This window comes from Nicotiana tabacum, chromosome 21 (assembly GCF_000715075.1).
Source record: "Nicotiana tabacum cultivar K326 chromosome 21, ASM71507v2, whole genome shotgun sequence".
In the NCBI taxonomy this organism is placed as follows: domain Eukaryota; kingdom Viridiplantae; phylum Streptophyta; class Magnoliopsida; order Solanales; family Solanaceae; genus Nicotiana; species Nicotiana tabacum.
In genome coordinates, this window is record NC_134100.1 from 62,933,488 (window position 1) to 62,958,766 (window position 25,279).

Consider the following 25,279-nt stretch of genomic DNA (forward strand, 5'->3'; position numbering starts at 1 on the left):
CAGTTCGAATTTCGAAAGTCAAACGAGTTGTTCTTTAACAATAACTTTTTTCTTTAATACAAGATGTATACAATGTGTTTTTTAGCGTTTCACTACATTAATCTCTCCGATAAATGCTCATACTATTAATGTTGAGGCTAATTAGAAAAAAAAATATTAATCCTTTCTTAGGTTTTTAAAACAACAATTATTTTGAAACAAATATTTTTGATAAACATGTCCCAAGTAAATATGATCGAAGAGTGTATTACATTCTTCTCTTTCTTGGTAATGACGAAATCATCCACTTCAATGGTGAGCGTGAAAATACAAATAGCAGCCATTTTACAGCCAACCATGAACCACGCAGCATTCTTTCACTTCCTCTCGTTTAGCACGCCAATTATATACACATAGGCGCACACTCTTAACATATCATTGATTTTTTCACCAATAACTTTTCGAATATATTTTTAAATACAAAAAATTGTAAGATACCTAACAGCATATAAATTTATCATCCTTTAATTTAACAGGAAAATGGTCAAAGTGGTTTTGAAGGAATGAAATGATACATTGGGATAAAGCAGAAAATATGCAATAGTCAAATTATGAACGAAAAACTCGCGTATGACGTATCAAAATTTATGCTTGTTCATTTTACTATAGCAAATTATGGATTTATTATTTATTGAACCCTCTTTTTAGTTCTCTATTGTGTTATGTGAATGATACTTAATTATTGATATCACCTTTTTAATGTTTTTGGATAATAGGATAATTATATTAATACTAGCATAGTATTACATATTTTTGTTGTGAGTAACTACACTCAAATTACCAAGTTATTACAAACAGAGGTAGGATACAAAGGTTGAATGCCTGAACTGCCACATCCTTCTCCCCCACCCCCACCCCCACCCCCACCAAAAAAAATGAAGAAATAAAAAGGAAATGGACGAGAAGAAAGGAAACAAAAAGGCAAAACAAGCGGGAAGTAGGCAGTGCGTGCGAAGTGGGAACTAGTCTTTCGCCTTTTTATACAACCGCACCATGCGCTCGCCACAATTCATGGCTTACTCCAATTCCTCGACAACTTATAAGCATTGGGAGCCCCCCAACTAACAAAAACTTTTTTAAAAATTTTAGGAATCGAAAATCATCTTCTAGAAGTAGGAGTATCCAAATCGTTTTCATCCCCAATTTTAGGTTTCTTCCATCAGTTCGTAAAAATGGTGCGTAATTGTTTTCTTATTATGTGTTCCAGCTAATTGTAGTCTGCTAATTTTGTCATTTGCTTGGCAGAACAAGCTGGGGTTTGCGCGCAAGGAGAAAGTTCAGCAATTCATGTCCGTAACTGGGGCAAGGTAGGTACCTTAGTCATGTAACACTAAATCTTACTGAATTTACATTTGTTCTCATTTTACATTGTCAGTCTTTTGTATGCTTCTCTTTGTGTATAAAATTTGAGGATATCAAGATGCTTAGTGGGCGTTTGGACATAAGAATTGTGAAATTCCGGATTTTTTTTTTCAAAGCGAAAATGATATTTGAAAATTAGAGTTGTGTTCGGACATGAATATAATTTGGAGCTGTTTTTGAATTTTTGTGAGTGACTTGAAGTGAAAATTTTGGAAAATAACTTTTTGAAGTTTTTCAAAATTTCGAAAAATTTCAAAATTCAACTTCAAATGAAATTTGAAAATTTCATGGACAAACACTTATTTCCAAAAAGAGGAAAAAAAGTTCGAAAAAGTGATTTTTTATGGCCTAACGAGCCCTAAAATCACGAACTTCTAAATTTCTCATAGACGTCATTTAGTAATGTGAACTCTCTTCGTTCCATTTTACGTGACATTATTTCCTTATTAGTTTGTTCCAAAAAAGAATGACATCTTTTCATATTTGAAAATTAATTATTGTTTACCCTTAATGGCATATTTTTATACCCATAGACATCTTATAACATATTTAAGACCACAATTCCAAAAGTCTTTCTTTCTTAAACTTCGTGTCCCGTCAAACTACCTCATGTAAATTGAAACGGGGGAGTAAATCTTAGATAAACTCCTTTAAGAACAAAAAGGAGTACCTTATGTTGAATAAGACCTCATCCAAACAAAAAATATGGTAATTGTGTTTCGTGTTATGCCCCCAAAAGAAGTCATTAGAGTTCTGGGGATTGTTCATATCTTTGATTACCAAATCCTTATATCAAGTTCTGAGTTATTAGTTTCTGGAAGTTCAATACAATTAGGTATTCTTTGTTTCTCATTTTCTGCGAACATTATCACAATGGTGTAGATATTTGGAGCTGTAAGGTCTAGGTGTAGGTTTCCATTTAGTTTATTTGTGTTTGGGTGGTCGTTTTCAATTTCTGGTGGACTGAAAGTTAAATTTGCTCATATAAGCATGTTTTGTTACTTTTTGGGTAAATTTGCTCATGCAACCATGTTTTGTAACTTTTTGGCTATGCCCGAGGCGTTTTTTTTCATCTTCCTGCGAGGGGGCTATGCTCATAAAGAATTCTGGTATACTAGTAGACAATGTAATGAGTTAACTGAAGATATTGCGTTTGGACTTCAGGAAATATCGCGTGAGACTTTCTTGCTACTTCCTTGGGCGAATGCTAACCCAATTTCTTGATGTGTAGGCATTAATTTCATAATTTAGTTACATAATGAGAGTCATTTTGTTTTTTAGAGTTATCATAATTGGTTGTGGAGTGAGGTTGTTTTGGAGAAATGTGTTACTTGACTGTATAAGTTTTAGTGTTTGTTGATAGTTTATACTCCCTGTGCCTCATTTATGGGACACAATTTGAAATAGTATGAAGTTAATAAGTTAATTAACTATGTATGTACCTTATCAAAAAAAAGTTAACTATGTATGTTTCTTTAATGTCTCAATACCATATATTGTGATGAGATATTTGTGCAGCAGGAAAGTAACTGAAAAATGTTTTGGTTAGTTATGAGGAGTTTGCATAAAAGAATATGGATTCCATGATTCCTTTCCTAACTCTCATCCACCTATTGATGACCTCTTTCTCGGTGAAGATAGTGGATGGTTTTTATTTACACAGTAACCGAGTAATATGGCAATGTAAAGTATAATCCGATATACTTAACACCATAATTCCAAAAATGTTGGAGAGAAAAACTTATTTTGTAGCCAGAGAAAGGTCGGTTGAACTAATCAAGCTACACGATATAATTCCTCTGCTTTTGATACAAAATTATTGAGGGAACAAGAAGCTTTTTAGTAGAACAGGATTAACCACAGCAAAACAGCAGATGCAATGTAGTGGACATATTCAATCGCCTTGCTGTGGTACAAACTACTAAGGGAAGAAGACAATAAATGATCATCATTCTGGAAATTAACCACCATATGGGATAGACATGCACTGCTAACAAGATACCATTATTTACGGAGAAAAGAATTTATCAGTCAAAGGAATCCAACTCGGCAATATAGGAGTTATAGCTTTGTCAGGTAGCATCCTCTAGCCTTTAAATATTGGCTGGAGGAAGCTGCAGCAATCACTTGTCATATAGATAATAATGACACCAATTTGTGGTGGATGAAAGGGCATTAAAATTCCAGAGGTTCTAGGGTTAATGTTAGATGGACAAGGAATGGGATGTTACAACCAGTGTAGTGCTACAAAGATAAATCTAAGTAACTGGGGAATTGCAAGTAGGGGAAGTTATAAAGATGAATGGAACTGAGTTTAGATCGAGTTCCCATTCAGAGTAGAAGCAATTATGATCGGCTGATGGGTCTTGAAAGGACAGAAACTCTTGCTGGATTTCTGATTGCCGATAGCCTCTTGCCACTGGAATAAGTTAAACCTAGCCATGTATGGATCAAACTCTCGATCTTCCCACAGAATCTATGCTCAGACGCGGAGGCTTGTGATATGGGCAAGCACTCTATTGGACTGAGCCGATTGCATCTATGGTGGATTAGATTATGTGCGGAGCCGTCGGCACGTGGAGCAGATCTCGCTGGAAAATTCCTCCTTTGTCCGGCGCGTGGGAGGGAGTTTTCCGGTGGGATTGACTGTGGTTTGGTCGCCTGAGCCTGAGGAGTCTTGTGGTGGTGGAGGTTTTTGCACAAGACCGACGGAAAGCCGTACAACCTCTTAAGTCGTCGGAAAATTGCACGTCGACAAGGTCTTTCTTTCCGGAAGTTGTTGGAATGATGCACAACGATAATTTTCTCACTAAAGCTCTGATACCAGTGAGAAGTAAAGGCACCGGAGAAAGATGTTATTGATATCCATTTATTACAATACAAGGAGCCTATTTATATCTACACTCTACAAATATATACTACTCCTATTCCAATGTGGGACTAAGCATATATACATAAATTATCTAACAGTTTTGAAGTGTATGATTATTGGATAAATTGAAGTGGTAATATATAGTGTTGAAGCAAGGGTGGGATGGGAAGGATTGTCGGTGGGTGGGTGAGAAGAAAGGTTGGGTTGGCGCAATAGAGGGAAGTGGCAATGGATGTGGACTTCGGTTCATGGCTTAGGTGGATGAGTGAGGAACAAAAAATTTGTGGCAATTCTTATTTAATATATAGCGATTAGGATGGCTTAAACGCCAAATGGCTCAGGTGTAGAGGAACGACATTGCATTAAGGTGAATTTCACTGTCCGATGGCCAGTTGGCCACTCATACAACTATCTCTATTCAGCTGGCAAAGTAGAGGCTCCCCCTACTCAAATCCTTCACAAAAGAATAAAAAGAGAAAAATTCCATAGTAGTGTAGTTATCTTGGCAAAATTGGGAACATAATTGAGGTTATTGTTTAGGAGCAAGAGAGTGTAAGGTATTGAGAAACTTAAAGTGAGGATTCGTTGCACTTATGTTAGTGTTACCGGTATGAGATATTGAAATGGTGTTACCATCACCTGCTGCAATTTCTTCTGGACTTGGAGCGCTGATAGTGGCAAGTTCATTGAGAGATCGAACTTGGTGGAGGTAAATACAACGGGAAGGGTCTCTTTGGGAAGACGAGCCAAATGATCACGCAAACTAAAGATTCTTGCTTGAGATTTGGTTGCGTATGCACTATGCAGAGCATCCCGGTAGCCTTAGCTGACTGCAATGGTGATAGTATCAGCAAGTGTTGGATTAACTGAGGTCAAGATAGCGTTTTGCATTAGCTTTTTTTGGCGATACCATGCAACGAATTTAGGATTTTCGACGTCTCGATTGTTTTGAGACACTGATGAGTAGGGGCAGGGTGAGAACCATTGAGATGGCCTAATAGGTTGTGACCACGCATAAGCATAACACATGAGCTTTCCGAAGGGATAAGATGTGGCTGCCAGCTAATTTGATGGGTAACTGGATTACAAAATTAGATTGAACAACAGTTGTATCGGTTTTGGTATCGAAATTGAGGACAAAGACGTTTGAGGCCATTTAATAGGAAGGGTCGGACAGCTATTAGAAAAAAAAAGTTGAACTCATGAGAATTAATTTTCTCTTGATACCATATGAAATATATGACTCGCGATAGAATGAAAAGAGAGTTTTTTTATTGAATGTATGCTGAGAATATAGAGTTTAGACAACCTTTACAACAACTTAATGGTTAAGAACTATCCAAACAGACCCTAAATAGGAGGAGAAAGTTACAACAAACTTAACGACTAGGAACATAAATTTAAAACTCTAAATCATAGGAATAAGATAATAAATAATATAATCATTTGTTATTTCTATGCAAATTTGATGCTACCTTTTCAGTTATTGGGAAGTTCATTTACCGCATAAATTTGTCATAAAAATATATTAGGGTAAAAGTAATATTAAAATAATGCCACTTGCCTCTCTAAAATTATAAGCATTAATTACAATTTTATGGTCTTCAATATAGAGTCGGATATTGAATTTTAGCAACTTTTAGCGCATCTTAAAGAGGGTAAGGCGAAAGGAGCATCTATTTATCAGGTATTTTCTTGTATACTATTATTTCTGTGACATGTTGAAGTATCACTGTCATTCATAATTCTTGGTTATTAAACATAAGTTTAGGTTGTTATTTGCTGGTTTTTTATTACGGTGGAACCATGACATTTATTATTTCATATGGTGAATCATGGTGAGAAAGCACGGGAGAAAATATGTTATTGATATTAGATGAACAATACAATACAAGAGGTCCTTATTTATAGCTATACTATACAAGGACATACTATTCTTCTACCAATGTGGGACAATACTACACTATATACATGCTGTAAACTAACACTCTCCCTCAAGCAGGTGCATACAAATCATATGTACCGAGCTTGTTACATATATAACCAATACGAGGACCAGTGAGAGACTTGGTGAAAATATCTGCAAGTTGATCATTCGACCTCACAAACTTTGTAGCAATCTCTCCTGAAAGTATCTTTTCTCTGACGAAGTGACAATCAATCTCAATGTGTTTAGTTCTCTCATGGAACACCGGATTTGATGCAATATGAAGGGCAACTTGATTATCGCACACAAGTTCCATCCGACTGATTTCACCAAATTTCAACTCCTTGAGCAATTGTTTGGTCCAGACTAGCTCACATGTTGCCATAGCCATTGCTCGATATTCTGCTTCTGCACTAGACCGAGCAACTACATTCTGTTTCTTGCTCTTCCAGGACACCAAATTTCCTCCTACTAAAACACAATATCCAGACGTAGAACGTCTATCAGAAGGTGATCCTGCCCAATCAGCATCTGAGTATCCAATGATCTGCTCATGACCTCGATCCTCAAAGAGTAACCCTTTGCCTGGAGCCGATTTTATATATCGAATAATGCGGACAACTGCATCCCAATGACTATCACAGGGAGAATTCATAAACTGACTTACAACACTCACAGGATAAGAAATGTCGGGTCTAGTCACTGTGAGATAATTTAATTTTCCAACCAGCCGCCTATAGCTTGCAGGATCGCTAAGCGGCTCCCCCTGTCCTGGCATAAGTTTAGAATTCGGATCCATCGGAGTGTCAACAGGTCTGCAACCTATCATCCCCGTCTCCTCAAGAATGTCTAAAGCATATTTTCTTTGAGAAATAACAATACCTGAGCTAGATTGGGCAACCTCAATACCTAGAAAGTACTTCAATCTGCCTAGATCCTTAGTTTGGAAGTGTTGGAAGAGATGCTGCTTCAGATTGGTAATACCATCCTGATCATTGCCAGTAGTAACAATATCATCAACATAGACTACCAGATAAATACAGAGACTTGAAGCAGAGTGTCGATAAAACACAGAGTGATCAGCTTCACTACGAATCATGCCAAACTCCCGGATAACCGTGCTGAACTTACCAAACCAGGCTCGAGGAGACTGCTTTAGACCATAAAGTGACCGACGCAAGCGACATACAAGGCCACGAGACTCCCCTGAGCAACAAAACCAGGTGGTTGCTCCATATAAACCTCATCCTCAAGATCACCGTGAAGAAAGGCATTTTTAATGTCCAGCTGATAGAGGGGCCAATGACGAACCGCAGCCATGGATAGAAAAAGGCGGACTGAAGCCACTTTAGCCACGGGAGAGAAGGTATCACTGTAATCGAGCCCAAATATCTGAGTATATCCTTTGGCAACAAGACGGGCCTTAAGTCGATCAATCTGTCCATCGGGACCAACTTTGACTGCATAAACCCAACGACAACCAACAGTAGATTTACCTGAGGGAAGAGGAACAAGCTCCCAAGTACCACTTGTATGTAAAGCAGACATCTCGTCACTCATAGCCTGCCTCCATCTTGGATGAGACAACGCTTCACCTGTAGACTTAGGGATGTAAACCGAGGACAAAGAAGATATAAAAGCATAATGGGGAGATGACAGACGATGATAGCTCAAACCGACATAATGAGGATTAGGGTTAAGTGTGGTCCGTATACCTTTCCGAAGTGCAATCGGTGTACTAGGAGCAGGGTCCACAGCAGGAGCAGGGTCAGGTGCAGGACGAGAACCAGTTGGGCCTGATGGAAGACGCAAACGACGATGATAAGTCAAGAGTGGTGTTCCTGTGGCTGGGGAACTAGGGGGAACAACACTAGACTCCTCAACGGTTGGTACAGATGAAACCTCTGTGGTCGAAGTTGGAGGAGGAGCTATAGTAAACTCCTCAAAGGTCGGTATAGGTAAGACCTCAGATATATCATGGTGGTCAGCAGAGGTAAAGAAAGGTTTAGACTCAAAAAATGTGACGTCAGCTGACATAAGGTACCTACGAAGATCTGGAGAATAACAACGATATCCCTTCTGAACACGAGAATAACCAAGGAAGACACACTTGAGAGCACGAGGAGCTAACTTATCTTTCCCAGGGACTAAGTTATGAACAAAACACGTGCTCCCAAAAACACGAGGTGGAAGAGAGTATAAGGGTGACTGGGGAAACAATATTGAATGCGTAATCTGATTCTTGATGGGAGATGAAGGCATCCGATTAATCAAATAACAAGCTGTGAGAACTGCATCGCCCCAAAAACGCAACGGAACACGAGATTCAATTAGAAGTGTGCGAGCAGTCTCAATAAGGTGCCTATTCTTTCTCTCAGCAACCCCATTTTGCTGAGGGGTATAAGGACAAAATGTCTGATGAATAATTCCTTGAGAAGTCATAAACTGCTGAAATTGAGAAGATAAATATTCTAAGGCATTATCACTGCGAAAAATATGAATAGAAACACCAAATTGGTTTTTGATTTCAGCACAGAAACTCTGGAATATAGAAAATAATTCAGAACGATCTTTCATTAAGAAAAGCCAAGTACATCTTGAATAATCATCAATGAAACTGACAAAATAACGAAATCCCAAGGATGAACTGACTCTACTAGGACCCCATATATCAGAATGAACTAAGGAGAAGACAGACTCTGCATGACTCTCAACACTACGCGAAAAGGAGGCTCGGGTATGTTTCCCAAGTTGACACGACTCACAATCTAATGTAGACAAACTAGATAAACTAGGCACCATCTTCTGAAGTTTGGATAAACTCGGATGTCCTAAACGTCTGTGGATTAGATCTGGAGGATCTGTAACTAGACATGTTGTGGAAGGACTGAGTGAGTTAAGGTAGTAAAGGCCTTCTGATTCACGCCCTGTACCAATTGTCTGTCCCGTACTGCGGTCCTGCATAATAAAAGAATCGTCAATAAAATATATACCACAATGGAGGGCACGAGTCAAACGACTAACAGATGCAAGACTAAAAGGACAGCCAGGGACATAAAGAACGGAATCTAGGGTGATAGAAGACAAGGGATTAGCTTGTCCAACTCCTTTTGCCTTAGTTTGACATCCATTGGCTAAAGTAACAGTGGGAAGAGACTGTGAATATACAATATTTGACAAAAGTGATATATTACCAGAGATGTGATCAGAAGCGCCTGAGTCCATGACCCATGGGCCAAGAGTGCTAAACTGGGAAACACAAACAAAAGAATTACCAGTAACAGAAGTATCAGTCTGAGCAACTGAGGCTACTTGTGGAGATGTCTGCTTACTTGCTCGATACTGAAGGAGCTCATTATATTCTTCTTTAGATAAAGAAAATCCTTGGTTACATGGAGTCTCGGTCTGAGCAATGTAAGCATTTTTGGGTGGACGACCATGTAAGGAATAGCACATTTCACGAGTGTGTCCAAGTTTGTGACAATAAGAACACTTGGGTCTAGATCTTCCAAAACGACCTCCTCCTCGTCTATGCTCCATAGTTTGAGATGCCCGAGCATCCATTGTCTGGGATACAAGAACAGAGGAATCAAGTATCTGTGATGAGATCACTGGTGGACTTGGTGCTGCAGCAAGGCGGAGTAATCGAGAGAATAATTCATCAACTGTCGGGACAGATGGACTAGCCAAAATCTGGTCGCGTACTGAATCAAGATCATTAGGAAGTCCAGCGAGGGTAAGAACGAGAAACATCTTCTGTCGCTGCTCTTGTTGTTTTTCCACACTAGCAGAAACTGGCATCAACTTCTCAAATTCCTCCATGACTGCCTGTACTTGACCCAAGTAAGTAGACATATCCAATTCCTGCTTCTTTAAGTTTGTCATCCGTGATATCACATCATAGAAGCGAGATATGTCATTAGTGTATAAGGTGCGTGCCTTTGCCCAAACCAAATAACATGTCTGGAATGGACGAAACAAGGGCATCAACTTGGAATCAATAGATCGCCACAAGATGCTACATAACTGAGCATCGATTTTTTGCCCAAAGTGCTATTGCCTTTTCATCTCCATCGCTAGACTGTTTGATTAGATGATCTTGAACACCTTGACCTCTACACCATAACTCGACAGATGAAGTCCAAGCTAAGTAGTTTGAACCTCCCATTAAAGGTTCCGAGGTAATAATAGCACTAGAGCTTCCAGAACTCATGTTTCTAGACCCAAAAGCATCAAATCCCAAAGACATTGTTGCAAATTATTACCAAATAGGAGAAAGAATCAACTGTAATCCACTGAAACAGTGTACGGAAACACAAAAACAGAATATTGAAACTGTAGCTTTCAGAATAGTACTGTAGCTGTCGGAATAGTAATGTAGCTGCCGGAAAAAACTCAAAGTTGTCGGAATGAAATGAAAACAGTAGGGGTAGGATCGGAATTACCAGGCGACCCAACTGCTCTGAAGGAAGATTTTCAAAAAATGGCCGGAAGTGGTCATACGCGCCGGCGCGTGAGCTCACGCGCGTGAGGAGGCTGCTGCCGGAGTTTTTCACTGGGGTTTGGTCGCCGGACAGTTACGACTCTTGTGGTAGTGTTGGATTTTGCACAACACTGACAGAAATGAAACAGATAGAAAACAGCCTTAAAAAAGTACTGATTTCTCTTTCCCGGAATCGCTGGAATTTATGCACAACGATTTCTCTTTCCTGGAATCGCTGGAATTTATGCACAGCGATAAGTCTCTCACAATTGCTCTGATATCATGTGAGAAAGCACGGGAGAAAATATGTTATTGATATTAGATGAACAATACAATACAAGAGGTCCTTATTTGTAGCTATACTATACAAGGACATACTATTCTTCTACCAATGTGGGACAATACTACACTATATACATGCTGTAAACTAACACTTATTTCATATGGTGAATCATGGTAGCTAAACTGGTTGGCTACCTAAACTTCCACCTTATTAGTTGGGGTTCGATTCACCACCTTGTAATCCTTTTCTCGTTTTCCATCCCCCTATCTTTATGTACGTATGTGTATGTGTGTGTGTGTTTCCGTTCCCCTATCTTTATGTATGCGTGTGTATATATGTATACACACTTGTTTGTTTCATTATGAAAAGACTCAATGATTTGAGAGCAAAACATTGGCAATTTCTGTGATATTTAAATGCCAAATGGCTGCATTTTATCCCAATTCAGGATCTTAAGCAAATTCATTTTTCATTTATTTTGTCACAGGATCCTCTAAAAGAACATTAATGTTTACATGAACATTTTAAATTTTTTACCAAAAAAATACTGTGGATTAACTTGAGAGGCCCTATTTGCATAGCTTACCCCCCTTAATCTTTATGTTTGTACACAGTGAGAAAGTTGCTATTCAGACTATGAAGACCCACGATTGGCATCTTGAAGGAGCATTGGAAGCATTCTACAACGAGGGAAATGCTAAGGCAGTTCAAGAGAAAAATCGATGGGAGGTGCTTTTCAATAAATACAAAGGTAAAGACTGTCTCCTATAATTTTGAAAACTGAATATTACTTATTATTTTGACAGTTTACATGTTTACTCCTTTGATACTATTTTTCTTATAGAATAATCTACATCTGCTTTATCAATAAACAAAAGCATCTGTGCAAACTTGGTTGAATTTTCTCTTTTATTTTTAATAATTTATTTTGGTTATTCTGGGCCAATGACCATTACTAGCTGGAACATTGGGGCAGTCAAAATAACTACTGGTATCCAGTAAACCTTACAGGTTGGTGACAATCATTCTGATGTCTTGATCCTGGAAGAAGCTGATATGGAAAAGAATGAAGAATAAACATACTTAGCACTCTTCTTATGACACTTCTGCGGATGGGTTGCTTCTGTAGAAAACATAATTAAGTAGATAAAATTATGCTCTCTTCAAAAGATGATATGGTCACACCCTTCAACTGGTATCAAATTCAATGGTTCGTCGAGACGAGTATAGAGATGGTGGAATGATGGCGTGGGGCTGAGCTTACTGCCTTTGCCCGTTTATAGGCCAGTTTCATACCTTTGCCAATAGCTTGAAAACTCACACACATAAAAGAAGCCTCTGCCCTTTGCCCGTTTATAGGCCTGTTTCATACCTTTGCCAATAGCTTGAAAACTCACACATAAAAGAAGCCTCTGGCCTTTGATGGCCCAAGAGTTGTGGTGATGGGTCATGTGGAACTTAGTTCGAGGGAGATTGTTGGATGTGGGAACAAAGTCGACATTATAAGTTGATAAGTAAAAGGAGCTATTATCACATCCTGTTAAGAGTATCTTTGTGTTGTTTTAGTCCAATAACTGATGTCAGAGCTTCAGTGACAGGTTCAACAAGCTCACCGGGGGCTTTTTTCCATAAATATTGGTCCTAGTATGACAAGCCCTTGAAGCTAGTAATAATCTAATGATATTTACATGTTCACCTCTGCCTGGTCAGGTACATGTTAAATAATATAACACGGTTGGGTTTACACGTGGACTGAAGATATTTTTTGGATTTAAGTTCTCTTTCTTTTGAAGTAGAGAGAGATGGATCAATAAGAGCGAGCCTAAAGTAGAATGAGAGAGATTATGCTCAAAAAGCTTATAATGAGTGCGCCTGGAGCAATGTCAGTGGCTCTATGGGCAGATTTGAGAGATAGAAGTCAAGAGCATCTCGATGGATTGAATTGAGAGAGAGAAGCTCAAATGATAGGATATGAGGAGAGAAAGCGGTTGTGCAGACGTGCAGGGTTTTGACTTGTTGAGGAAATAGAGCAAAGAAACCCACGGAGAGACATGGCAGTACCAAGCCGATGTAACGGTATGATAGGCGAAGAGGAAGAAGAAGCCTTTTTAGAACAAGAAACTAAGTTCAAGAAGCCCGATTCCAATGTCAATCCCAACCACCTCAACTCTTCGACGCTGCCAAGTATGGGAAGCTCGACGCTCTACGTCATGCCCTCATCGATTGTGTTACATGCGCGGGGGTGCTAGAGAATACATTTATCCTTCATCGGTTGTGTAAGAGTTTCCAAGTGGATTTTTAATAACTTGTGCCACTCCACCCAATGCCTTAACGTTTTGGGTTGGATGCTCAGACTCGGGTCTCACCGCTATCCATTAGGGGTGGGTATCTGTAGGTTTTACAGAGAATGAAGAATAGAAAAATCTGATTTACTAGCAATTTAACAAGTTGAACATGAGTTTGAAGAACTTTGAAAGAAAATCAGGAATCTGATAATGAAAGCAAACTTACATATTCATTAGAAACTTCAGACAAATTTATAAAGTTTACAAACTCAACTGAAAATAAAAAACCAACCCCTACAAATTAGGGATAACATAGAAACTAAATGACTGTTATGCAGTAAATAACTGCTACACAATTTTAAGACACTTGGACTGGTGCAGTCCTTAATGCAGTTTTCTAACACTCCTCCTTGCTTTAAGAGCTGCAAACTCCAAGTTTTTGCATGAGAAGCTCAAATTTGTTACCTGGTAAAGGCTTGGTGAAGATATCAGCCAGTTGCTCCTCAGTTTTGCAATACAGTAGAGTTACATCACCATTCTTTTGCACATCTCTCAAGAAGAAAAACTTGATGTTGAAGTGTTTAGTTTTCCCATGAAATACAGGATTGTGAGAAATTGCTATCGCAGCTTGGTTGTCCACAAATACTTCAGTGCCTTCAGTTTGTTTCATGTGTAAATCAACCAATATTTTTCTCAACCACAATGCTTGATTCGCTGCTGCTGTTGCAGCCACAAATTCTGCCTCTGCAGTAGATTGAGCAACAATGTCCTGCTTCTTTGAACACCATGAAAAAATTCCCTAGCCAAGACTGAAGCAATACCCCGATGTGCTTTTCATGTCATCCACAGCTCCAGCCCAATCACTATCAGAATACCCAAGTAGTTTCATTGACTCTTCTGAAACTTGACACCGTGATTAATGGTCCCTTTGATGTATTTGATAACTCTCTTGGCTGCTTTTAGATGCACCTCACTAGCACAATGCACGAACCTCGATAAAATGCTTACTGCATACAAAATATCGGGTCTTGTAGCTGTGAGGTACATCAAACAACCGATTAAGCCTCTGAAGTATGCTTCCTCCACTTTATCTGCTCCATCATTTTTGCTTAGTTTCTCTTTTTGGTTCATAGGAGTGCTCATCTCCTTGCAATCTTCCATGTTGAATTTTTCAGAATCTCCTTGGCATACTTCTTCTGACAAATGAAAACCTCATTTTGTCCTTGCTTGATTTCCATTCCAAGAAAGTAGGACATCAGACCAAGGTCAGTCATCTCGAAGGCTTGCATCATTTCTTGCTTTAAATTCTCGATATACCTTGTATTGTTCCCTGTAATTAGTACATCATCCACATAGATAGAAACAACAAGGATATCAATGCCATTATGTTTAACATAAAGAGTAGATTCTGATGGACTATTTTCAAAGCCTAGGCCAAGCAAATGGTCATCTATTCGACCATACCAGGCCCTTGGTGCCTGTTTAAGACCATAAAGTGCCTTTCTTAGCCTATAAACTTTGTCCTCTTTTCCTTTCACCGCAAAGCCCTCGGGTTGCTCCACGTAAATTTCTTCCTGAAGTAAACCATTGAGAAATGGCGATTTGACATCCATCTGGTACACTTTCCAGCCCAATTGTGCAGCAAGAGCAAGAAGTAACCTGATTGTGTCAAGCCTAGCAACTGGTGCAAATGTATCAAAGTAATCTACACCAAAAATTTGTGCATATCCCTTAACTACAAGTCTTACTTTATGCTTGTTGACTGAACCATCAGGATTTAGCTTGGTTCTAAAGACCCATTTCAACCCAATTACCTTTCTGTCTTGAGGTTGATCAACAAGCTCCCAAGTCTTGTTCTTCTCAATCATAAACAACTCTTCTTTCATTGCAGCTACCCAGTTCTCATCATTCTTGGCCTCACTGTATCCAGCAGGTTCACATAGTGCTACATTGCATTGCTGATATATATCAGAGAGCAATCGAGTACCTTGAACTGGTGAATGATCAACCATCTCATCCTTCAATAAGGCTGATATTTGCTTTTCAGGAACCTTTCGTGCTGAGTCAAGAGAATTCAGGATAGGTTTCTTTGAGTCTTCCCAACACCACTCTTCATTCTCCATAAAATACACATCTCTACTGAAGATTATAGTCTCAGTTTGTGGTTGGAAGACCTTATATGCCTTTGAAACTGTACTGTATCCAATAAAAATGCATGGGTCAGACTTTTTGTCTAACTTATCTCGTTTAACCTGAGGAACATAGGAAAAACAGAGACAACCAAACACTTTAAGAAAATTTATTGATGGTTTAAATCCATGCCAAGCTTCAAAAGGAGTTCGATCCTTCACTGTTTTTGTAGGAAGCCTATTTTGGAGAAACACTGCTATACTTGCTGCCTCTGCCCAGAATTTCTTTGGCAAGTTCTTGCCGTGCAACATGCATCTAGTCATCTCCATAATGTATCGATTCCTTCTCTCACTTACTCCATTTTGCTGTGGAGTATAAGGAGTAGTAAGCTAATGATTGATCCCTGCTTCCTCACATAACATGTTGAATTGTTGAGAAGTATATTCCTTTCCATTATCTGATCTTACCGACTGAATTTTACAACCGCTCTCATTTTCTACTTTTGCTTTGAACCTCTGAAAGATATTAGCAGCCTCTGACTTGTATTTGAGAAAGTAAATCTAACACATGCGGGTTAGATCATCAACAAAAATGACATAGTAAAGGCTACCTTTTAGTGAGGGGGTCCTTTGAGGTCCTGCTATGTCAGTATGAATCAATTGTAATTTCTTCGAGGCTCTCCAAGTTGTCTTTGGAAATGGAAGTCTGCTTTGCTTCCCGTATTGACAAGCACTACAGTTTGAAGAATTCACTTCCAACACAGGTAAGTCCTCAACTATTTTCAATTTTTGCATTTTAAGCAGCCCTTCATAGTGAAAATGTCCAAGTCTCTTGTGCCATATTTCTGCAGCACTTCCTTTGGCTGAAAAAATGACATGCTCCTCAAATAGATCTAATGAGAAACTTTTGCCTCTCATTTTTACTTTAAACAATTCTTGATTTGACACATCCTTGATCAAGCAATGTTTATCTTCAAAAATTAATTTGTAGCCTTTTTCCATCAACTGACCAACACTTAGCAAGTTTTGGTCTATGTCAGGTACATAAAGCACATCAGAAATTGTTTTAGTACCTGAATGACTTGGAATAGCAATTGGTCCTTTTCCTCTGACAGCAATATGTTCGCCATTACCTATTCTGACTTTAGTAATGGTCGTGGGCTTCAATTCCTTGAAGAGGGCCTTGTCATTTGTCATGTGGTTAGTGCAACCACTATCAATCAACCAACAATCGCTCGACGATCTACTTGAAAAATATGTAGCGACAAAGAGTTGATCTTCCTCCTCTCCATCAACAATCTGAGCGTCTGCTTCTTGCTGCTAACCGTTGTTCTTGCAAATAACAGCTTCATGCCCAAGTTGATTACATTTACTACACCTGGCATTAGGCCTTTTCCAACACTTGTATGGTGGATGGCCTTTTTTGCCACAATGCTTACAAGGAGGATAACTTCTTTTTGCGTTTCCTGCTTTACCTTTGGTGGTATTTGCTGAAATGCCTTCATTATTTGTTGGTTGATTCTTCTTGTTCTTCTTCTTTTTGTTTCTGCCACCATCTTGGTGTTTGTCTGGCAATGCTCCCTCATTATTTCCTTCTTCTCGCATAACCCTTCGTTGTTCTTGAGCCTGCAAAGTATTCAACAACTCTGCCAAAGTGATCTTGGATAGATCCTTCGTATTCTCCAAAGTGGTTATGGTTGCTTCAAATCTCTCTGGCACAGTTACCGGAATTTTTTCAACAATACGAGAATCATTGAACTCGGAACCAAGCAATCTTACACTGTTTCCTATGTTTAGGAGCGTTTCAGAGTAATCTTTGATGGTTTCATTTTCTTTCATCTTCTGCATCTCGAAGTCTCTGATGAGATTTAGAACTTGCATGCCTCTGATCCTTTCATCCCCTTCATATTCTGCTTTAAGATAATCCAGATGGCTTTGGCGGACTTTAGAGACATAATTCGAGTGAAAATTGTAGAAGATACTGCTGAAAATAGACAAGCCTTTGCCTTTGATTTTCTGGTTTTCCTGTCTTTATGGTTTTTAATCTGGGCCATAGTTGGATTGTTGGGTAGCGGAGGAACTTCATAATCCTCTTCGACTGCATCCCAGATATCCAAGGCATCCAGATAAGTTTCCATCCTCACAGCCCAAATTTGATAATTTTCACCATTGAAAATAGGAGGTGCCATTGTTGAGAAATTTGATTCTGCTTCCATGCTTGACAAATCTATCTTATTGAGAGTTTTGAGTTTAGTGAACACCCACAGATCCCTTAAGAAAAGAAAGCTCTGATACCAATTGTAGGTTTTACAGAGAATAAAGAATAGAAAAATCTGATTTACTAGCAATTTAACAAGTTGAACATGAGTTTGAAGAACTTTGAAAGAAAATCAGGAATCTGATAATGAAAGCAAACTTACATATTCATTAGAAACTTCAGACAAATTTATAGAGTTTACAAACTCAATTGAAAATAAAAAACCAACCTCTACAAATTAGGGATAACATAGAAACTAAATGACTGTTATGCAGTAAATAATTGCTACACAATTTTAAGACACTTGGACTGGTGCAGTTCTTAATGCAGTTTTCTAACAGTATCGGTTGGTTCGGTTCAGTTGTGAATGTTATCGGTTCGACGTAATGATTATCGGTTTATAAATATTCTAAACCGATAACCGAACCGATAAGATATCGGTTATCGGGTATCGGTTAATTGGTTATTGGTCGTTATTGGTTCTGTATCGGTTTACCCGGTAAGATAACTTAATTTAGAAGGAAAAGCATAGTGTATAGCGCTAATTGATCTTATAACCTTGATCCCTTTCAATTATGTTCTAAAGAGTGAATAAAAGTTTCATGGATACATGTGTGCCCTCATCAAAAAGTTTGTTCAATTGCATAAAACAATTGCTCAAATGTACTTCATATATTCACAGATGAATGAATATCATTTAGATTATGAAATGAAAGAGGATGACTTCACCATATTAACTTGTATCCTACCAAGACAATGACTGAAGAACTCATTATTAATTTTTCATCTAATTACAAAAGCTGCTTTCATATCAAGAATTAAGAGATTTGCTCAAGTCCGCTTGTCGAAACACGATAGAAACAACACAAAATAGTAGCAATTACACCTTAAAAATTAAGAAGTCCAAACATAGTACTAATAGAGAATGAAGCCCTAAGGTGGCTTTATACACCTAAGAGTAAAATTATAATTTTAGTAAAGCTTATTGGATTATCGATTAAACCGTTAATAAAATTGGGCAAACCGAGACTCGAACCGATAACCCAATAATCAAATAACACAAAACCGTTACCGAACCATTAACCCAATAACCCTACCGATAACCAAAAAACCTTTTTCGGTTCGGGCTATCGGTTTTACCCGACATATACTCAGCTCTACCATCCATTATCACAAAAAAAAAAAAAAAATTATCACATACTTGGCTCACCAAAAGAATCAAGTCTGCACTTAAGGGGCGTATTAGGATTAATTAAGTAAATATAAGTATGCTCTCTAACAGCTCAAGCTTTTAGATGAAATGATCAAAAAGAAGCTCCCAGCAATAGACAACCGAAGTTGGATTGACCATTATTTTAGGCATTCAAGGCATTTGGGGTTTACCATGGATCGGTGCTTGCATATTTTTTTGGTGCCTTTAGACTCGAACATCAGAGATATTGATTAGTAACTACGTGGAGTACAGTTGTTTGAGTCTAGCGTGCTTTGACCTGAACTTGCATAAGATAGATTAAAAGTTCACAATGTCAAGTTACACTGTTCTGTACAATCTGGATTTATCTGCAGTTATAGGCATGTTGCAACTTATGAAGCCATCATGAGCTATTAACTTTGTTATTCAAGTGATCAATGACGTTGTATGCCTGAAACTTAATTCTGGTTAGATATCTTTTTTGAGGACACGAGTTTGAAATATTCACTAATTATGATCCTTTTTCTTACAGATAACTAATCCAATGCCTAACTATAGAGCATTGTAAACTTTTACTGAAATTGGTCACTTAACTATAAACTGGTTTACATTTTAACATTGTAGTAGGGTAATCATTATCTCTTTTGCCGGGTTAGCCTGTAGAGTGGTCCTGCCGTTATTACTCTTTGAAAGAAAATGGTCCTACCATGAGGTGACAACTGAACCTACAATCCTTTTTCCCTTGTACAAATTTGCCCCGTTGAAATCATTGAAACATTGAACTCTCAGTCAGATGTTCCTTCACATTTTTGTAACCTTGCCCATGCAACCCATCCCAACAACTACCAACTCATTTGATCTCTCATGTCTCTTAAGTGACCCCCTTCTCTTGTAAACCCCTTTCCTCTAGGAATGGGAATGGAGTTGGCTCTGCGAAGAAGGGATAGGGTGTGGAATTTGTAGGCTCTTCCTAAATCAATGGATGAGACTTTTACCATCATAAATACTGATCTACTAATAAGCCTATTCCCTTTAGCAAACAATTGGAAACACATATGGTAGACCGAGAACCTGATTTGCTTGATGCTATGGTAAACAATTGTGAACCCTTTTACTAAAAGCTAAAGTAGCTTTTGTCATTCTTTGCATTCAAAGGCATCTTTATTGAGATGGGTCTATTGTATAACGTATACTTTGTGAGCAAAATTGCATTATCTTATTGGATCTCTTTTATATGGCAATCTCTATATGTGTGTATGTAAACAAATATTACTCTTTTCCATTTCGCAGACCCGAAGGCTGACATGATTATGGCTGATGGTATTAGCAACCTCTGCAATGACCTTCAGGTGCTTTACCCAATTGGCTGATCTAACGAGTCAAGAATTACTGTGTTCCATGATTAGAATTCAAGAGAAGTGCTTTTAGGTGTTGTCTACAGTAGATTGAGTTGTATAGTTTGTCCTTCTAATCTTAATTTAAACTTCTGTAGTATCGCATGCTGTTGTATATGGTATATTTCGTTGTCTTCTTCCTACCTTCCTGATAATTTCTTGGTGATCATGCCTGATTGATGTAAAACCTTTTATTTTCTTGTCAGGTTGAACCTCAGGATATAGTTATGGTATGTGCAATTATCCCTTTCCTCTACTTTTCTATTTCTGTCTCTCCACCTCTTTCAAATACTCCCTCCGTTTTAAATAGAATGAACCTATTTCTCTTTTAGTCAGTTTCAAAAAGAATGAACCCTTTCTAAATTTGGAAACTATTAACTTTAGAATTTTCCTTTTACCTTTAATGAGATGATTTATAGCCACACAAATATCTATGGATTGTTTTACGCCACAAGTTCCATAAGTCTTCTCTTTTTTCTTAAACTTCGTGCCCAGTCAAATAGGTTCAAACAAACTGAAACGGAAGGAGTACTAGTTTTGAAGGTGGGGGGAGGAACGGGGCGATGCGAAAAAGATTTTATTGATTGTATTGTATTGGAAAAATTAATTAACGAAAAACGACTATTTAACTCATACAATCAAAATGACACTTATGTCACTGTAAAATTTAAGCCATACCAATCTGGTTGATTCTCCTGCAGCTTGCTCTTCTTTTATTGATTTTGAGTAAAAGAATAAGTTTTCATTTTCATTTGAAAGTAATATTTTTAATTCACTTACAATTGTCTTCAATTACAGTTGGTGCTTTCATGGCACTTTCAAGCTGAAACCATATGTGAATTCTCCAAGCAGGAGTTCATTGGTGGAGTACAGTCTCTTGAGTAAGCCTAGATTAAGGCCTTTGCCACTCTATAGTTAAATTTCTTTTATTGTGGCAAGTATAAATTTTAGATGTTTAATGTATAATGAAGCTGTATCCTGAATGGCAGAATAGATTCATTGGAGAAGTTCAAGAAAAAAATCCCATTTTTGCGATCTGAGCTGAAAGATGAAGGTATGTCATGACACGGAATTCTCCATTGTTGGTCAAAGAAATTACATCATTATTCAATAATTTCTTATTTGAAATTTCAACATGGATTTCAAATCACTTTAACTGGTAATTTTATCTGACTAGATGAAAGAATTCCTTACCTTTTGCTCTTTTTAAAACCCTTTTTCCAGATACTTTCCGTGAAATTTACAACTTTGCTTTTGATTGGGCAAAAGAAAAGGTTTGTACTTTATTACTGATCCCTCAGTACCCTTTTTCTCTCAAAGTTCTAAGGCTGTCTTGAGTTTGCATTTTCTTTTTCTTTTTCTTTTTCTTTTTTCAATTAATTAATTCTAAATGACTGCTATTTATTTTACGTTCAGAAGCTTCTTCATTTGCTTGGCTCTCCTTGTCTTTCATGTATTCATTTGACTTGTCAGATACTAGTATGTTGAGAATATGTCTAAGATGCAATAACTCAGTTTGTTGCTGCCGATTCCTAAAATGATTCTCCTTTCCCCACATTACCAGATAAGCCGTGATGCATTTCAAAGTTATCCCATGTTTACTATTTAGTCTAACTGAATAGTTCGTACATAGGAAGCTACTTAGCTTATACCAAGAATCTTGGGGTACAAGCACTTAATACTGGGTTTTTTATGCAGGCTCATTAGCAGAAGACAATCTAAAGCCAAACGAATCACCTTTAATTGGGATGTTGCAGTAAATTATTGAAGTTCTTCAATAGAGTTGAATGGAAAAGGAAAGATATAATTAATTACAACACGTCATTAGTTATAAGCACCTATACTTAAAATAGAAGACCCTGAGCGGACAAGGTTTATGTTGTGTGTATAGTACCTCGAAAACTTTGTTTGCAGCAGTTCACATCGTGTCACTACACAGTGGAACAAGCCACACCTAGGCAGAAATTTGATTTTGGGTTTAATCTTAAAGCGAGGAAACCAAGAAATTGTATGAATGGTACCTATCAAAATGAAAGCTGATAAAATACAATAAGTCCTGTACCCAGGGAATGGTATAGTGGCTGAGTGGAGTAACAATCTGGAGAGTGTTTGAGTTCCAGTTAGAACACCTAAAACACTGCCTCCCCTCCCCCCCCCCCCCCAACACACACACACACACTATTGTTGAAGTCCAGGAGATCTTGGTCTAGGTGCACACAAGATTGAAACATCACCAATGTTAAATAAAATAGTATAAGATCTAAACACTTGAAAGCAGGAAGGTACCTACACTTCCGAAACTGAAGGGAAAGTGGAGGTTCGCTTCCGGTGTCGTGTGATAAGAATGTGCCGCTGAGACTTAAAAGGTAAGTTCTACAAGGTTGTAGTTAGACCGACTATGTTGTATGGAGCAGAGTGTTGGCCGGTCAAGAACTCTCATACCTAGAAGCTAAAAGTAGCTGAGATGAGGATGTTGAGGTGGACGTGTGGGTGCCCGGGTGGATAAAATTAGGAATGAAGTTATTTGGGAAAAGGTGGGAGTGGCCCCTGTGGAGGATAAGATGCGGGAGGTGGGGTTGAGATGGTTCGGGCATGTTAAGAGGAGAAGTATAGAAGCCCCAGTTAGAAGGTGCGAGTGGTTAGCCTCGGTGGGTAGCCGGAGGGGTAGAGGTAGGCCTAAGAAGTCTTGGGAAGAGATTATTAGGCGGGACATGGCGCAGCTGTAGCTGACTGAGGACATGGCCCTAGACAAGAGGGTGTGGAGGTCAAACATTAGGGTAAAAAGTTCGTAGGTAGTCGAGCGTTTCTCTTTGTCTTACTCAGTTCGTTAGCATTAGTGTTAGTATGATATTTTTTATTCATAGATTGCTATTACTACCTAGAGTTTGAATGCATTCTTGGATTCAATCTTATTTTATCTTGCTGTTATTCGTATTCCTACTTGTTGCAATCTCTGCCCTTCCAGGGGTAGGGGTAAGGCTGCGTACATCTTACCCTTCACAGACCCCACTTGTGGGAAACTACTGGGTTTTGTTGTTGTTGTTGTTGTTGTTGTGTTACATGAGTATGCTAGTTTGCATCCATGGTTTTGCTTGATTTATGGGATGATTGTTGTATATATTATCTGATTCCTGTATATTAGCGCTACTACTTTCTTCATGTGATATCAATAAATAACTTTTGAACCATCAAAAAAAGGTCTCCTGTCTTACCATAGCGAATAGAATTCTACAGTATTCAGTGAACACCACTGAGCAGCAGATCTTTATGTTTTTCTTTTCCGCTTTGTTGGTTTGTACTAGTTCTGCATGTTTTACTTACATTTTGCAGTTTGTTATTTTTCATAACCAGGAAAAGCTCAAGAGTATGGTTCGGATAGTAATAACATTTTAGGATGACAAATGCCATGCCTGTAGTTTCAGCTGTATATGTCTTATCTTACTTCGTTATATTAGGTAATGGTTGTTTATTTATAGATCTCTTAGTAAACATTTGAATGGAGATTTCCGTATATTTGACATTATACAAGGGTACAAAACATATACTCTCTCTGAGCTTCCTCTACTGCACTCGGGATAACGATATCCACTTAATTTTCAGGGTCAGAAATCTTTGGCCTTGGAAACGGCAATTGGTTTGTGGCAGTTATTCTTTGCAGAAATGCAGTGGCCATTGGTTGAGCATTGGTGTCAGTTTCTCGAGGTAATTGAGATGAAATCCTCGGATATCCATTTTTTAAGTTGTTATCTATGTACAGGCAGCTGACTACGTTTGCTAGGTTTGCCGATTCAGTTTTTTTGCTTAATGAAGATGACATCATGCCGTATTTTGCTGGATGCTCATTGGTTCTGTTTACTTGATGTAGTCTCATGCTTGATAATGCTCCACCCCTTTTGATTTGTGTCTATTTTAATGTGCACATGATTTTCACTTGGTTCGTATTTCCGCATGACAACTAATGTGCTGTTACAAGTGTTTTTGAGGATGCTATAACTCACCCCTGTCCTTGCTTTCTTCTTGTGGTATGCTTTTGCTGCCAACTGATTCAGGAACGGAATATGAAGGTTATCTCACGTGATGTTTGGCTACAGCTACTGGAATTTGCAAAGGTAAGTTCCGACTCATCACTTTAGCGTATTAGCTTTCAAATACACCCTCTCTATATATTCTCCACCTTCTCCCCGTACTCCATCCAATTCCCTCTGACTTTCTGCTATTAGTTTATTATCTAAATCATGTCAAAAGATGCCTAAAGGTTTTGTACTTACAAAAAAGAGAAAAAAGTTGCCGGAATGTTTCGCACATCAGTATGTATTATTTCAAGTTATTTTCAAAGGAAAATAAAAAAAAAAAAAAGAACATTATATTGGTATCTATGATGTCTTACGCAGACTGTGGACTCTACATTATCAAACTATGATGCTGAAGGAGCTTGGCCTTGTCTTCTTGATGAATTTGTTGAATACTTGATTGAAAATGGTCATTGTGGGAAAAAGTCGGATGAATGATTGAATCCTGAAGTACCGATGGAGTGCTGTCACTTTCAATGATGTGAAATGTTCTTTTTTACTTTTTGCTTCCAAGAACAACTCCTTGTACAAAATAAGTGAGGTAAAGGACCACTTGGAATTGTAGATGAGTCTTGCGTGTTCCTGTACTTGTCCTCACTGTCGATTCAAAGTTATCATTTTTTGTTTGGATTTACTTGATTTATTAATGAGTCATTCTTTGGAAAAACTCCCCAAGAGCAAAAAATTAGGGGAACTGATACTAACTTCTAGTACTTGATCTAACAATGGAAAAACCCTTGAGCGTTCAGCTTCATCTTTCTGGCATTTCTCCAGTGCAGAGTGAGTGTTTGAATTATTGGAAGGGAATGGGAAATTGCACTTGTGTGTCTTGTTCGACTTCCAAAGGAAACTGCAATATTTTAACAATATATTCCTGTAATGTTGGGGGAAAGAGAACGATTAAACAGTATTGCGTTTGATGTCAGAGTGAAGGTTAAAATAGAGAAAGTAGTCCTTTGAAATTGATAAATTAAACAAAACATAAG

General features: G+C 38.1%; 1 protein-coding gene across 2 annotated transcripts; it reads left to right on the forward strand.

The window, feature by feature from the left end:
* Window positions 1-949: 949 nt before the first annotated feature.
* On the forward strand, window positions 950-24,960 carry LOC107814137 (uncharacterized). Of its 2 annotated transcripts, XM_075242232.1 has the most exons (11): window positions 950-1,214; window positions 1,285-1,346; window positions 11,581-11,717; window positions 20,120-20,178; window positions 20,430-20,453; window positions 21,022-21,104; window positions 21,213-21,277; window positions 21,448-21,497; window positions 23,824-23,925; window positions 24,273-24,332; window positions 24,615-24,960. In XM_075242232.1, exons 1-11 carry the CDS (start codon window positions 1,212-1,214, stop codon window positions 24,729-24,731), a joined length of 762 nt encoding a protein of 253 aa, XP_075098333.1. In that variant the 5' UTR covers window positions 950-1,211; the 3' UTR covers window positions 24,732-24,960. The 2 variants fall into 2 exon arrangements, with proteins under 2 accessions (XP_075098333.1, XP_075098334.1); XM_075242233.1 differs by lacking the exons at window positions 950-1,214; window positions 1,285-1,346 and adding an exon at window positions 5,885-5,960.
* Window positions 24,961-25,279: the final 319 nt, after the last annotated feature.